At 44.9% G+C, this 17,561-nt stretch overlaps 1 protein-coding gene across 2 annotated transcripts in view; it reads right to left on the bottom strand.

Moving 5' to 3' along the window:
- Positions 1-17,561, bottom strand: part of TMEM243 (transmembrane protein 243) — a 47,314-nt gene that overhangs the window by 16,686 nt on the left and 13,067 nt on the right. For both annotated transcript variants that reach the window (XM_040343428.1, XM_040343427.1), the window contains exon 2: positions 4,079-4,346. In XM_040343428.1, coding sequence (XP_040199362.1) covers positions 4,079-4,183 — 105 coding nt within the window. In that variant the 5' untranslated portion in view covers positions 4,184-4,346. The remainder of the gene's footprint in view (positions 1-4,078; positions 4,347-17,561) is intronic.

Here is a 17,561-nt window from a genome sequence, read left to right as displayed (position 1 = left end):
CAAACAATTTTTTTATAATTTTGTTCCCACAAATAGAGCTTTCTTTTGGTGGTATTTGATCACCTCTGCGATTTTTATTTTTTGCGCAACAACTAAAAAAAGACCAAAAATTAACAGAACAAAAAATAAAAAAAAACTTAATTTTTTTCTGTTAATGTTTTTTGTAAACAAGAAAGTTTTCTTCTTCAATTACGGGCACTAATATGGCAGCACTGATAGGCGGCACTGGTGGGCACTCATGGGTGGCCGGAGGCTCTTTACCGAGATCGGAGATGTAGGGTGTCAGACTGACCCACGGGCGCGCCAGCATGTTATCCTGCAGGACGTCAATAGACGTCCAGTCAGGATTATACAACCACTTCCCGGACGTCAATTTACTATTGACCGGGCGGGAAGTGGTTAAAGCAGCTTTTTCAACCTTTTCAACACAGAGGAATAACTTTCCGTTCTCAGGGAACCTCTGCTAAAAATGACTATATCTACAACACATGATACATTAGGCCGCTTTCACACCAATGGACCAATCAGGTCCACCTGTCCCATTTTTCAGGCGGAACCAGTTGGACCATTCATTGTTCTATAGGGTGGTGGATATCAGCGGACATGTTCTGCTGTAACCCGCTGGCATTTGATCTGCCAAAAATCAGACAGATGGGGATACGTTTGCCATCTGTCCAGCGGATTACATCGGATGACAAGCAGATGGAAAAGGGACATACAATTACAATCCATTTTCATCCAACCACCTCAGAGAGCAGCGGGCTGTGTCCGTTCTGCATAGCAGAGCAGACACCGACCAGTCATCCGCGTGCTCAGCACAGATCAGCAGACAGATCCCCCCCCCGGTGAGCAGGCGGATCCGCTTGGACAGATTTCGCCCCATGTGAAAAGGAGCCTTAATGTGATGGTCAGTGGGAAGAAGGCTCCTTACACTTGTGGTCTTTGGAAAGAATGTCCCCCTTACAGATAGCTAAAAAGGATCAATGGTGTCAGTGGAACTTATCCAAGGAGGCAGACATTGCTCATAATGAACCCCTAGCAACCTCTAGGACAGGGGTAGATAACCTTAAAGATGTGAAGATCTACCTGAACAACATGAGAGAAGTCAAAGATCACCGGGCAAAGTGTCGCCTCCTCACTATTGTGTCTAAATCACGTGCATTGCACACCAATCATGGATCTAAATCAAGTGATTTTACTGCCCCAATTCCTACCCTCTTTAGCTGCTGAGGCATCAGCCAAAAGGTGTACACATGCTGCAGCAGGAATTAAGCCCCCGGCTGCTTTTGGTGCATACTACCTCCTGCCAATCAGGACCTATTCAAGTAAATGAGGCCACTCCGCATGGGACAGGAGTCAGCACTACAGACGAGGCATTGGCTTATGCAGCTCTTGCTTCCTACTACAGCTCCAACTTTACAAGTAGTCCTTCTAAAGTGCACTCCGTCTGATGCTCCGGGATGGTGGGTCAGCAAGCCCAGACTGCAATCTACCAGTTGCTGACCCCCGCTTTAGGAGGTACCCTACAGTTCTACTACACAACCCTGGGTTGGGAAACACCATTTTAAAGAGGAAGTAAACCATCCATCTTTGAAATTTACATATAGGCAAGCCTATAAGAAGGCGGCTTACCTATAGGTAGTGTAAATATCTCCTAAATGTGCACCGTTTGGAGATATTTACTTTACATGCAGCCACTGACATCACATACACATGCACTCTGAAGGAACAGCCACCCATGCCGTTCCTTCAGAGCCCTGTGGGTTTGACCACTGGCATATGCGCGGGAGTGATGTCATCGGGACTCCAGCCAGTCACAGAGCCAAGTCTGAACCCAGAAGCAAGATTGGTGAAGATGTAAGCTATCTTCAGCGATGACATTGCATCGTGGGAAGGCTTTGTTTTTGGGCAAGTTTTACAAAGTGTGCTAGTATGCAATGCATACTAGTACATTATGCCTTTGCCTTGCAGGTAAGCGGGGAAAAGAAACTCCCAAAAAACGTCCAGCGGTTTACAACCGCTTTAAAATATATCTCAAGCCAAAACTTAAAGTGGCGTTCAACCCAAAAACGAAAAAAACTTCCGCTTTTTGGAATCCTCCCCCCTCCGGTGTCACATTTGGCACCTTTCAGGGGGAGGAGGGAGCAGATACATGTGTAATACAGGCATTTGCGCCCACCTTCGGGCAAAGATCACCGCAGTGACCTACGCCACGACCAGCGCCTACTCCATTCCACCGGTGTCTTTTGGGAGACACACAGAAGACAGCAGGGACCAGTGGGATCGCACAGTGCGACTCACGAATGCGCAGTAGGGAACCAGGAAGTGAAGCTGCAAGGCTTCACTTCCTGATTCCCTTACTAAAGATGGCGGCGCCTCCAGCCGAGAGACCTGACACCACGAGCGCCCTGGACAGGTAAGTGTCCATGTAATAAAAGTCTGCAGCTGCAGTGTTTGTAGCTTCTGGCTTTTAATATATATATATATATTTTATTTATTTTTCCGGCGGAACTCTGCTTTAATGTAGGAGTAAACTCCCATCTCTGAATTTTACCCATCAGTAAGCTTATAATAAGGCTTACCTATATGTGGTGTAAAGATCTCCTAAACATGCACCGCATACTAGCACATTATGCCATTACCTTGCCGGGTACAATAAAGAAAAAACGCTCAGTGGTTTACAACCGCTTTAAAACCACCTAAAACCAGCGTCTTTGTTGCCATATCTCATTAGGAAGATAGACTCCACAGTATGTGAGGGATACACCATCTTGAAGAGTTGAAACAAGTGCCCCATTGGAAAACCTCCTGTTCATGTGGCAACTCAAATTTTGGGATATTTAGCTAGCTAAAAAATATCAAATTAGAGGGGGTGAATTTCCTTTACCGGGACACAGACAGCAATAAAAACTTTGAACCTCTCGCCACTAACAGGATTTTGCTTTTAGTTATACTTTAAGGTCATACATACCAAGTGATATGCAAGCTTAGCACTGACAGGTACTAATAAATCTTTTACAAAGATCATAGTACACCCCCCTGGCAATGCCTTCATCTGAAGGACGAAGCCATCTTTGTTCAGGCATCACTCAGGGTCAGCATTTACTTTCTGGAGTGAAATTCCTGCCCAGAGTTAGTCAAATGTAATGCTGCGTACACACAACCGTTTTTCAGGTTCTAAAAAATTACGTTTTTTTTAACCCGATCATTAAAACAGCCTTGCCTACACTTGATCGTGAAAAAAAATGCTCTAGCAAAGTGCGGTGACGTACGACGGCACTATAAAGGGGAAGTTCCATGCGGATGACGCCACCCTTTGGGCTGCTTTAGCTGATTTCGTGATAGTAAAAGACGATTTACGCTTTTCAGTCTGTTACAGCGTGATGAATGTGCTTACTCCATTACGAACGGTAGTTTTACCAGAACGAGCGCTCCCGTCTCATAACTTGCTTCTGAGCATGCGCGGATTTTTCACGTCGTTAAAGCCCACACACGACCATTTTTTACAACCTTAAAAACGACAACAATAAAAATGTTGTGAAAAAATAGAGCATGTTCAAAAAAAAAATAAAAAATTGGCCATTTTTTTAGAACCCCAAAAATTATCTGAAGCCCACACACGATCGTTTTAAACGACATTAAAAAAAAAAAACGTAATTTTTTTTAGAACCCGAAAAACGGCCGTGTGTACGCGGCATAACTCCTTCGTTGACTGAAGTTCTTGGCTATGAAGAAAACCTGCGGTGGAGCATACACACGGCCGGGTTTCCCGACCAAAGCTCTCATGGCAGTTTTCCTGCCGGGAAACCCGGCCGCGTGTAGGGGGAAAAAAAAGCCACCAAGCAGGTTTTCCCGGCGAACTTTTTACCGCCAGGAAAACCGATCGTGTGTACAAGGCATGAGAAAAGGGTCTCCACCTGTCTGCAGCAGACTGATGACATCATTTGAGCCTAGGTAAAGTCACATTAGGACAAAATTATTTATTCACACATACTTGTAGAGCTACAAAGAAAAAAAAAAGAAAAAATTCACTTTGAGCTAATCTATAATATGACCAAAAATGGCACAAAGTACCTACCCTGGCAGAGGTCTCCCCAAACAAAGGTCTGTTGTCCTGGCCACCTGTTCCATAAGTCCTGGTGGTATAGTCGTCCATTATAAACGGAGAATGTTCTTCAGTCATTAAATGAGTGTTCCGTGTATTATAGCATACACCTGACAAGGAAGCGGAAACCTTCAGAATATAATCTGTATAGAGAGAGCATCCACTTGTGAAGGAAGCACCGACGTTTCACTACTTGGAACAGAAAAATCCCTGGAATGTTCACTTCAGGGTGACTTCTTGCCTGGAGAAGCACAAAGAACACTGAATGAGATACTACAACCCCTTACATTATACACATACGGTGTGGTGACCAAAACGCATAACGTCACAATAAAATCAAACCAGTTTTAGGATAACAGCAATCCCAACACTTTGATAGGAACCTTCTAAAAGAGCTTTATCCTGGTGCTAGCTAATGGGTGAGAAAATATTGGGCGCACACGGGCGACTTACTTGCATTACTGCAAGACTAAAGCTTAAAACACACGGGCCGAATGTCGGGTGGCATCGGCCGGGTCAATAAAAGACTGTCCGCCGTTCGGCCCGTGTGTACGACAGATGGTCTGACAGAAGCATTCCACTCTGGCTTCTGTCAAGGGGGCCATGACTGAAAAAGGTCTGCCGATCAGCTCCCGATCAGCGCTCTCAGCCAATGGCTAAGAACGGTGACTGGAGTGCTCTGGCAGGGGGTGGGGTCCTGTCAAAACACAATAGAACAGGGGAGATCACTGTACTAACATTGGATAGTTAGTACAGCGGCTCTGCCTGAGTCTAGTGTGTCCAGTACTAGGCTTTACATTACCATTGACCTAGATTCAATCCAACAGACAATAGAAGCATGCACATGGGTAGTAGTAGTAGTAAGAGCTGGGCGATATAAATATAAAAAAAACTTGATTAACGATACGACTTTTTTTTTTTAAATGGACACCACACCGGTCCTGAGGAGCTGTGGGCAGGAGTTTTTAGGCGAGGCCGTGGCTTCGGCCTAGTCCGTGACGGCCAGCCTCGCGGCCCTTCTTAGCGTCGGTCCTGGAAAAAAAAAATCGATTTTTGGATAATATGAATCGAATCGATTGACCCAACAACTCGATTTTTAAAATCGAATCAATTTTTTCCCTAGCCCTAGTAGTGGTATGATCCAGGGATCAATAGCACATTTTCCCAAACCAGGTACATAGCAAGCAAATCAGTGCAATTTTTTTTTAATTTCATTTGTTTCATTGAAAGAACACATTTAATCACACCTCGTTGTATAAAGAAAAGCTATTTCATGCAATTTTTTTGACCTGGTGCGTTGATTTGCATTAATCAGGATCCTGTTCACACTATACACGTGCACTGGAACGGTTAACACTACAAACTATATATGGGAAATAAAGAGAGACTTGACAGTTGCACAGGAAAGAGATAGAATTTATTATTTTTATATATTATAGGAGAATAGAGAGAGTCTCTCTCTCTCTCTCTCTCTCTCTCTCTCTCTCTCTCTCTCTCTATATATATATATATATTATATATATATATATATATATATACATACATACATAAATAAAAGATTATAAAGACAGACCTTGTACAAAACACGATTCATTTTAAGTGAAAACAAAATTTCAAAAGTCATTTGCAATAGTTTTACATCTGCAGCTGTCATTAAAATAATAGATAGCCGATGATCCTTTTTCTAGACATTTCTCATTATATGGTGGCAATGCCCTGTCCCTTTCTCCCAGCTGTGTTCCTGCATTGTAACATAGGCTTCTGATGATTACTAGAAGAGGCTGCCATGCATGTAAATAGGAAGAGGCTACAAAGAGACAATATAGTTGGCAAGGTTGAATAAAGACACTGACTGGTCTATCCAGTTCAACCCGAGGGTGCGTGCACGTGACCTGCCGACACCAACTGTAGAAGGGAACTTCCACAGCCTTACCGCTCTAACGGGAAAGAATCTTTTACACAGTTTACAACTGTACTGCTTCCCATCCAACTTTGTGTCTTTAGAGACCTTAGGTTAAATAGTTTCCTCCTGAAGCTAGTCACCGTTTCTAGATTTCTATATTGTGATCACCATCTCCCTTAAATGCCTCTTCTCCAAGGAGAAGTTTAATGTTTGTAGTCATTCCTCTTCTAGCCTCCACATTAGCTTTGTTGCCCTTCTCTGGATTCTCTCCAGCACATCCTTCCTGAGGACCAGGGCAGTCTTTAATATTAAACTAAAAAGTTATCAAATAAAAGTGAACTGTTGTTCAAAGTGATAAAACAGCGCTATAAACAGATATACTCTGTTCAGATGGATATCCTGAATAGGTGATGGTGAGGGAGGTGATCGATCAATGGTATATAAGCACCTTATACCAAACAAAATTTGATTTGTGAATGCACCAAAATTGTGGATAAGTCGCCCAAAAAGGAGGAAATAGGCTTACCACAGCAAATCTAAATGAGATTTGCTAACAAACCATCTGTGTATTCAGGTACTGTGCGGGTTAAACCAACTCAGGCGGGGGTACATAGGAGGCAAAGAAACACAAAAATAATAGTGTAATATGACTAAACAATGACCCCTCCTAAGCATGGAAAAAACCTTTTGATTAATGCCCGTACAATATTGTAAACAAAGGTATGCATATATTGAAATGGTTTCACCAATCAGCTTCTGTCCCCGGGAGCCGCGCGAGTACTGTAGATCAGCTGGTCTCGTTCTCCTGCTGTGTTGGACAAAAGGTGAAGCGCGGTGGAACGCACTTTCGACTTCCGTGTAGCGTCTAACTGTAGCCACGCCCTCAGTCGAAGTCGGAAGTGACGAAACGCGTCAGGGCGTGGCTACAGTTAGACGCTACACGGAAGTCGAAAGTGCGTTCCACCGCGCTTCACCTTTTGTCCAACACAGCAGGAGAACGAGACCAGCTGATCTACAGCACTCGCGCGGCTCCCGGGGACAGAAGCTGATTGGTGAAACCTTTTCAATATATGCATACCTTTGTTTACAATATTGTACGGGCATTAATCAAAAGGTTTTTTCCATGCTTAGGAGGGGTCATTGTTTAGTCATATTACACTATTATTTTTGTGTTTCTTTGCCTCCTATGTACCCCCGCCTGAGTTGGTTTAACCCGCACAGTACCTGAATACACAGATGGTTTGTTAGCAAATCTCATTTAGATTTGCTGTGGTAAGCCTATTTCCTCCTTTTTGGGCGACTTATCCACAATTTTGGTGCATTCACAAATCAAATTTTGTTTGGTATAAGGTGCTTATATACCATTGATCGATCACCTCCCTCACCATCACCTATTCAGGATATCCATCTGAACAGAGTATATCTGTTTATAGCGCTGTTTTATCACTTTGAACAACAGTTCACTTTTATTTGATAACTTTTTAGTTTACACTTTATAGATGGGTCACCATTTATTTTAAATAGCTGCTTTTAGAAACAACACCTTACATTATTGGTATTGTGTCTACACCTATAGATAGTGTGTCACCACCTCACTATCACTTTGGTTGAAAGATCGATTCGCTTCCTGGCGCCGGAAGTGCAGCAGTAGGCCTTGTTGTACTGCACCTTCTTTTATACAGTCTTTAATATTGATTGCAACCTGGGAAAACATTTTCATGGACACCCCCCACTGGTCACATCTGTACACCCCTTTGTTTATCTATGCAACCCCAGCCACAACTCACCTCTGTACCGCCCCCCCAGCCACCTCTGTATCACCGATCCACCTCTGAACCCCCCCCCCCATCCACAGCTCACCTCTGTACCGCCCCCCACATAGCTCATCTCTGTATCACTCGTCTACCTCTGCACACACCCACCCCCCACCCCCCCCCCCATCCACAGGTCGCCTCTGTATCACCCCACAGCCACAGCTCACCTCTGTACCCCCCCCCCCATCCACAGGTCGCCTCTGTTTCACCCCACAGCCACAGCTCACCTCTGTACCCCCCCCCCCCATCCACAGGTCGCCTCTGCACCACCCCACCACAGCCACAGCTCACCTCTGTACCGCCCCCCCCCCATAGCTCACCTCTGTATCACTCGTCCACCTCTGCACCCCCCCCCCATCCACAGGTCGCCTCTGTACCACCCCCCCCCCCACAGCCACCTCTGTAGCACCCCATCCACCTCTGTACGCCCCCCCCCCTCCATCCACAGCACAACCCTGTACCGCCACCCCATAGCTCACCTCTGTATCCCCCCCCTCCATCCACGGCTCACCTCCTTACCACCCCCCCACAGATCACCTTTGTATCCCCCCCCTCCATCCACAGCTCAACTCTGCCCCCTCCCACCCATAGCTCACCTCTGTATCACGTGTCCACCTCTGTACCCCCACCCCCCCCCCATCCACCTCTGTGTCAGCTTACCCAACCTGCCCCCCTACACAGCCCTCATCTCGTTTCACAAATTCACCTCCAACCTCATTACAGCAAATTCTCTGCACATGCCAAATCACCATCCTCCCCCAGTCTGTCTCACCTGATGACAGAAGCTTCATAGCAGAAGCTTCAAACCTGCAGGACACAGCCAGAACACTTCACTCGGCCGTGTGCTACAAAAGTCTGTCAGGTGGGGGCAGGAGGAACATGGAGTGCTGCTCTGCTTTATTTCCTGGCCATTCAGTCCTGCAGCTCCTGAAAGAGGGAGAAGCAGGACGAGCGGGATCTAGCATATGCAGCCCGCTGCTGTGCCTCTCTCCTGTCATAATGTGGACGTTTGGGAGAGCGGGGGGACGACTGCACCCTTAACTCTAGGAAAACTGCGTGGCTTGTCCATTGGTAGAATTGTAGATTTATCTCTTTTTTTTCAAAATCCATTTTTTCTTTATTAAATACTTTACAACATAAACACTATTACATTTATACATTAACATACAAACAACAACATACACATGGTCTCCTTATATTCCCTTATATAGGTTAATCTATGATGGCATATTCAAAGTTCATACTACACCTCATCCTATCCTCTTCTGATCGATATACCCCTCTTTAAGACATTCCCCCTGATTGACTTTAATAGCTCTCTGGGATAAGAGAAAATAGACTCTGGGTACTTGGAGGGGAAGAGATATTGACAAGAGAGAAAGAGAGAAAGAGAGAAAAAACATGTACATAACATTGTGAGTTTAAGGGGGCAAAAATATATCCCTAACCTCTTTCTTTTAATGAGACCCCAAAAAAAAAAAAAAAAAAAAAAACACACCCATGTGTACTACAGATTTTAGTTAACCTTTTTAGATTTTGACCTTCCTATTTTATAATTGAAGGATTCTAAAGTATTGTGGATTTAAGGGAGTTTGACCCCCCCTGTCCTCTTTCTCATATTAAAAGTGAGAGAATGAGGAAAGGGAAAAAAAAAAAAAAAAACACCCCATATTTCTGTGTATGATATGGTCAATCTGACTCATTCATTCCCTTAAAGAGGAACACCCATGTGTGCAATATATTTGGTTTAGGGTTTATATTCTAACCTTCCCAATTTATAAGTGAAGGATTCTAAGATATTGTGAATTTAACCACTTCCCGCCCGGCCTATGGCCGATTTACGTCCGGGAAGTGGTTATGAAATCCTGACAGGACGTTCTAGAACGTCCTGCAGGATTTCATGCCGCGCGCGCCCGTGGGGGCGCGCATCGCGGCGATCGGTGATGCGGGGTGTCAGTCTGACACCCTGCATCTCCGATCTCGGTAAAGAGCCTCCGGCGGAGACTCTTTACCACGTGATCAGCCGTGTCCAACCACGGCTGATCACGATGTAAACAGGAAGAGCCGCCGATGGCTCTTCCTCACTCGCGTCTGACAGACGCGAGTAGAGGATAGCCGATCGGCGGCTCTCCTGACAGGGGGGGTTCGCGCTGATTGTTTATCAGCGCAGCCCCCCCTCGGATCGCCACACTGGACCACCAGGGATGCCCACCCTGGAGCACCAGGGTGGGCAAAAAAAAAAAAAAAGCCAGAAAAAAAAAAAAAGGGTAAAAAAAAAAAAAAAAAAAAAAAAAAAAAAAAAAAAAATGCCAGTCAGTGCCCACAAATGGGCACTGACTGGCATCAGTGCTGCCACCCCAGTGTCCATCAGCGCCACCCCAGTGTCCATCAGCGCCACCCCAGTGTCCATCAGCGCCACCCCAGTGTCCATCAGCGCCACCCCACAGTGCCCATCCATGCCCAGTGCCCACCTAGCAGTGCCCATCTGTGTCACCCATGAGTGCCCATCTGTGCCGCCTATGAGTGCCCAGTGCCGCCCATGAGTGCCCATCAGTGCCGCATATGTGTGCCCATCAGTGCCGCCTATGTGTGCCCATCAGTGCCGCCTATGTGTGCCCATCAGTGCCGCCTATGTGTGCCCATCAGTGTCGCATACCAGCGCCGCCAATCAGTGCCACCTCATCTGTGCCCGTCAGTACTACCTCATCGATGTCCATCAGTGCCATCTCATCGGTGCCCATTAGTGCCGCCATATCAGTGCCCGTAATTGAAAGAGAAAACTTATTTACAAAAAAATTAACAGAAAAAAATAAAAACGTATTTTTTTTTTCAAATTTTCAGCCTTTTTTTAGTTGTTGCGCAAAAAAAAAAAAAAAAAAAAAAAAAAAAAAAAAAAAAAAAAAAAAAAAAAAAAATCGCAGAGGTGATCAAATACCACCAAAAGAAAGCTCTATTTGTGGGGAAAAAAGGACGCCAATTTTGTTTGGGTACAGTGTAGCATGACCGCGCAATTGCCATTCAAAGTGCGACAGTGCTGAAAGCTGAAAATTGGCTTGGGCGGGAAGGTGCGTAAGTACCTGGTATGGAAGTGGTTAAAGAAACTCAACTACCTCAGCCCTCTTTCTCCCAATGAGAGAGAGGGTAGAAAAAAAAAAAAATAGGAACACCCATGTGTGCAACATATTTAATTTAAAGTTTATATTCTAACCATCCTATTTTAAAATTGAAGGAATCTAAAGTATTGTGGATTTAAGGGAGCTTGACCGCCCCAGTCCTCCTCCTCGTAGTGAAAATGAGAGAAGGAGGAACAAGAAAAAAAAAAAAAGGGGGGAGGGGGGGTATTCAAGGGAGACCTCTCACTTCCACACCTCTTCCTCCCATCCCTCCCCAGATTTATCTCTTAAGTAAAAATCCTCTCTCATGCATGCGAATAGTCTTCTGGCTTTGCATCCTAATGCCAAGTCAGTCACCTACTAGGACCCCAGACCCTTATCCATCCTCCATTCCCCTGGAGGTTCTCCCCCTAGCAAGCAACTTATTGTTTAGCTCCCTAGTGCATTACTTTACATTTTTCAATATTAAACCTCATCTATCAAATAGCTGCCTACCCCTTTAATTTTACCGAGGTCTTCTTGTAGATTTGCTGAATCATGTTGTGAAGTTATTTCCCTGCTTAGATTTGTATCACAAGCAACTGAGATTGAACGATTTATTCCAACCTTGAGAGACTCGACCATTTATGAACACTTTAAAAACAAAATTGATCCCAGAACAGAGGCTTGTGGCACCCCGCTCACAGCTCTAGACCATTCCAGTAAATATGAACACACATTTATAAAAAGGAAATTGAGCTTTAAGACACACCTATATTTAGTTCAGATACATTTGTGATTTTGTATCCATTTGTTTTTTTATTCATTTGAACAAGTCAGCACCGTTTCACAAGGCAAGGTTATCGCTACTAAACATTTTAATGACATCTATTGTTTGCCCTGATGCTATTATTGTGCATTTTAGAGTTGTATTTCATTTAGCTGAAGAGTGCTGCACTATGGCATGCCTTTCAAGCCTTCTACAAAAATAAAAAAAAAACACCACATTTAAGCAAAAGCAATTTGTGGGACACAGATCCTCAAAACCAGACACCACATCCCATATTTGAAATTTTAGAAAAGAATAAGGACTTGGGTAAACTAAACCCTGGGACTTTAAACAGTGTCAATACATTGATTAGTAGTACACAAACAAATAGTAAAAAATTTGATGTTTTATTATACACAAATGAAAACTCAAACATAGAAGACCATCCAATAAAAATAGAGATAGATAACGCTCAAACCGTGAGCATGGAAAGCCTGCAATAAAGTCGCTCAACATGTTTCAAAATAATAATGCAAAAAATCTCATCTCCCCGTGTACATTTCAGAGCCAGACAACACGCCCACTTCCCGATCAATCCAAAGGTCACAGTGGATAAAACCTTGAATTTAACCAGATTACCTAAAAGGAATATAATATTATATATACCGTATTTATCTTCATATAGCGCGCACCCCCAACCTGGAAGGGAAATTTCAGGAGAAAAAGAAAAAAACTCAGTTTGAATGCCCCTCGTCGGTGTCTTGAATGGCGTCCATCGGCGGCCTTGTCCGGTCCAGCGTCCGTCTGCGGCCCTCCCGCGCTGTTTCTGAGTCGATCCCCGCTTCCTGCGCTGTGTTTGAACCGCGCCGCCGACATATACCGAGCGCAGTACACTCGGGCACGCTTGGCTCCTCTCGCATAAAAGCTAGGAGGCGGCACAGGGCGTGACCGCGAGGGGAGCCGAGCCTGGCTGAGTGTACTGCGCTCGGTATATGTCGGCGGCGGCGTTCAAACACAGCGCGGGAAGCAGGGATCGGCGTATATCGCGCACCCACGATTTTCCCCTGGTTTTAGGGGAAAAAAAGTGCACGGTATACGCCAATTAATACGGTATGATATTATATAAAAAGCACTAAAAAGGTGTGAATCCAGCCTAACATGATTTTGGATGGGATTGCTTAAAGGGGTTTTCCACCCATTTTTTAACTTTATTAAAAGTCAGCAGCTACAAAAAGTGTAGCTGCTGACTTTTAATAAACTGACACTTACTTGCTCCAGCGACGCACCGGCCGGGGTCCGCTCCTCCCCCCCCTCCCGGCGTCTTCATTGTCACTGTGGGCACCCGGCCGTGACAGCTTTCGGCTTCACGGCCGGGCACCCACTGCGCATGCGCGCGCGGCCCGGCGCTGTTTGATTGGACAGGCGATCGCCTGGGACCTGTCACGTGTCCCAGGCGATCGCCTACAGGGAGGGGCTGCCAAAAGGCGATATGACGTATCGCCTTAGCAGCCCCTCGGCGGAAGGAGGAAGTGGGACAGGAAGTCCCCTTCTCCTGAAGCCCCCACTCCCCCCCCCAAAAACATTACATGCCAAATGTGGCATGTAAGGGGGAGAGGGGTGGGTTAAGAGGAAGTTCCATTTTTGGGTGGAACTCCTCTTTAATTCTGAACACAGCTACATCCCCAGTTATAATATTTATTTATTGTTTTATTTTTTTATCTTTACTATCCTCCCCTCCTTAACGATTTTACTTTGTTTTTCAACAGAGTTGTACAGTTTATATTAGGGTTGTCCCGATACCACTTTTTTAGGACCGAGTACAAGTACCGATACTTTTTTTCAAGTAGTCGCCGATACCGAATACCGATACTTTTTTTAAATGTGTCCCCAAATGCAGCCATGTCCCCCACATATGCAGCCATGTCCCTCTAGCCATGTCCCTCACATATGCAGCCATGTCCCTCTAGCCATGTCCCTCACATATGCAGCCATGTCCCTCACATATGCAGCCATGTCCCTCTAGCCATTTCCCTCACATATGCAGCCATGTCCCTCTAGCCATTTCCCTCACATATGCAGCAATGTCCCTCTAGCCATGTCCCTCACATATGCAGCCATGTCCCTCACATATGCAGCAATGTCCCTCTAGCCATGTCCCTCACATATGCAGCAATGTCCCTCTAGCCATGTCCCTCACATATGCAGCAATGTCCCTCTAGCCATGTCCCTCGATGCGGCGGCAGCGGCGGGGGGGGGGGGGGGGGAGGGCGGGGGGGAAGTATTCTATTTAGGTATCGGGGGTATTTGCGCGAGTACGAGTACTCCCGCAAATACTCGGTATCGATACTGGTATCGGTATCTGGACAACCCTAGATTATATATATATATATATATATATATATATATATATATATATATATATATATATATATATATATATATATATATATATATATATATATAGTCACAATAAAAAGGTAGAAAACGCTCTGAAATTATTTATCTTTGTCTCATTTTTTTACATCACAGAAACCTGAAATTTTAACAGGGGTGTGTAGACTTTTTATATCCACTGTATATGTGAACCCTGCCTAAAAGGTTCTTCTTACTTATGAAAGCTGGGAGCATGATTTTTCCAGCGGGGTCTGCAATGTTCTGTAAGTGTCCTGTGCCTCTATCCCAGAGTTTATGGTGACAAATAAACTAAAAGTGACCGATGCCCACCTGTTCATAACCCTAGTAAATGTCTATCCTTTGTTGAAATATCAGCCCACCCAGCCACTGGGGTCTGTAAACGCTCCTTGGGGGTAGGGGAGTGCTACATATGTACACGCCTTGGCTGATTTGTGGCCACCACCAACACTTGACATTGCTACTCATGGTGGTCCCTCAACTGGGAACGTGGTTGGCAGAGCACAGTCATAATACGAGATCCAGATGCTCACAGCACTCCCTTAACCACTTCAATACCTGGCACTTACGCCCCTTTCTGCCCAGGGCAATTTTCAGTGCTGTAGTACTTTTAATGACAGTTACGTGGTCATGCAACACTGTACCCAAACTACATTTTTTATCATTTTCTTCCCACAAATAGAGCTTTCTTTTGGTGGCATTTGATCACCTCTGCGGTTTTTACTTTTTGCTAAACAAAATAAAACAAATTTTTTTTAGTTTTTCATAACATTTGGTTTTCCCCTTCACCGACGGGCACTGATGAGGCGGCACCAATATGTTGAATTAATGGGTACTTATAAGTGGCACCGATATGCAGCACTGATGGGCACCAATGCGGTACTGATGGGTGTTACTGCTGGGCAGCGATTGGCATTGTGGTGGGCACTGGCAGAATTTAATGTTTGTACATTGCTGATCACTGGTTGGCAGGTGATTGGTACATTTGAGGGGGCTGTGCCGATAATCAATGTGCCGATCAGCACAGACCCACCACCTCTGACAGGGAGAGCCGCAGATCGATGCCGTTTACCAGCACTTCCTGGTTCACGCGATGATCATCTGTGATTGATCACGTGGTAAAAAGCCTCCGACAGAGGCTTCTTATCCCAATCAGAGATGCGGGGTGTCAGACTGACTCGCCGCACTCTCGATCGCCATGCTGCGCGCCCCCAAGGGCACATGCCGGCATGTTATCCTGCTGGACGTCATAGGACGCCCAGTCAGGTTACCAGAACCCCTTCCTGCCGTCATTCTGCATATGGCGGGCGGGAAGTAGTTAAGATATGAACACATTACTACAGAGCCTATACTTTTTTTTTTTTTATATGACACGGTATGCATTTAATCCACCACATTGTGGTACGGTACTTTCTACACACCAGTTTTTCTCATATACATTTGCTTATTCAGTATCAGTAACAATGTATCTGTGCGCTACCCCACATCCCTGGCTCAGCAGCAAACTGTACCTGGAAATCACCAGCTACTCTTAGTGCATCCCATCCAGCAGTAACGTTTACATTTTTTTAAATTATATAATAGCAAGGATGCCTGGACCTATTCATGTGCAGTCAGAGCATGTGAAGACACCTAAGATGGCTCTATGGCAACAAATCAAAAATGCATCCTTGTGATCATCCGAAAAATACACTGAAGAATACGTTATTTCTAATTCCAAAGGCATGTGATTAGACCAAACAAACAGACGTGTGTTTAAAATGTTTTGCACGCTTTTAAAAAGCATACAAGCATGAAATTAGGCATAACATTTAAACCCAGCAGGAGATAAAAGCCATATACACAAGCATTAGCTCTCACTTTTGTTCACTGAATACCAATGTGCAGGCAGCTCCCGTGTAACTTTTGAGAAAAATTCTGCCTGCGTTTTCAAGCCCTGCAGAAGAAAGCAAGGATATTCTGAGATGTTGGGCTCAATAAACCCTTACATCATTTTGCATAGATACAATGATCTTATGCCCCGGAAACACGATCGGAAATTCCGACAAGAAATCAGTGGATTTTTTCTGACAGAATGTTGGCTCAAACTTGTGTTGCATACACAAGGTCACACAAATCTTGTCTGAAGTTCCGACCGCCAAGAACGCCGTGAGGTACAACGAGCCAAGATCAATGAAATTCGATAGGCAGTTTGGCTCTTCTGCTTGATTCTGAGCATGCGTGTTTTTTTTTTGCGGAATTGCATACAGACGGAATATAACTTTTCCGTCGGAAAAATAGAGAACCTGCTCTCAATCTTTTGCTGGCAGAAATTCTGACAGAAAATGTTGGATGGAGCATACACACGGTGGGAATATCCGACCAAAAGCTCAAATCCAACTTTTTTTGACGGAAAGTCCTATTGTGTGTACAGGTCCTTTAGAGAGCATATGCAAAAGTGGCCAACATAATACATTCCATAGTTAAAACAGTGACCTGTACGAAAATGCAAGAAACAAATTATAAGATCATCTTCCATTGGTACAGAACCCCAGCTATACTTCACAAATGCTTTCCCGCCGGAAATGCTGCACGTGTGTACGGGGCATTAGGTTTCCCCCCCCCCCCCCCTTTTTAAAAGGTGGGCAGGAGGGTGGCAAAAAAAAAAAAGGAGGGGAATAGTCCGATATTAGCTGCTATGTCCAGAACATTGGGGGGGGGGGGGGGGGGGGGGTAGTTGCTGTGCCAGGTCCTGAATCAGGTGTTGCGCTCCCCCTTAACCAGGTTTGGCGAGCAATTTGGAAAGTGGAATATAGATGGAGATATTTCCGGTTTTTGATATTCCCCCAGATTCAACGTCAAGGTTAAATGATACTGAATTTGATGATATGTTGTTGGTTGCTTATATACAGGTGATGCATGTCGATTATGGAAGAGGCTGTTCATTTTCCGTTTGTTAAAATAAAAATAAAGAAATTATATAAAAATAAAAAAAAGGGGGAAGAGGATACATTGATCTAGCTTGGACCAAGGTTAGTACGCATGTTCCAAAACTCGGGGATCCCAGTGGAAGCTTGAAACTGCTGCTAGCTTCCAGGTCCTGTGCTTAGTGAACACAGGAGGACGCTCGCTTGGCACAAGCACCATTCAGGGAACACTACATTTTCCCAATGAGTGCAAAGCGTTCTCGGATTGATTGAGGTGCAGATTGTGACATCACCAACCCACCTCTACAGCCTGTCCAAACAGACTCTGCTTTGCCTTTATTGATGAAATGCAAAGTGTTCCCTGAATGATGCCTGTGCCAAGTGAGCGTCCTCCGGTGTTCACCAAGCATGAGGGCAGCAGCTCAGCACAGAACCTGGAGGCTAGCAGCAATGATTTCCAGATTCTGCAGGGATCCCCCAGGATGGCACATGCATACTTCATTTACTCCAGCCTGGACCAATGTAACCATCCAAAAATAGTCTATGCCTAAAACTTCAGC

The sequence above is a fragment of the Rana temporaria genome, chromosome 3 (assembly GCF_905171775.1).
Source record: "Rana temporaria chromosome 3, aRanTem1.1, whole genome shotgun sequence".
Taxonomy (NCBI): Eukaryota; Metazoa; Chordata; class Amphibia; order Anura; family Ranidae; genus Rana; species Rana temporaria.
Note: the sequence above shows the minus strand (reverse complement) of the source record. Positions and strands in the feature narration are given on the sequence as shown.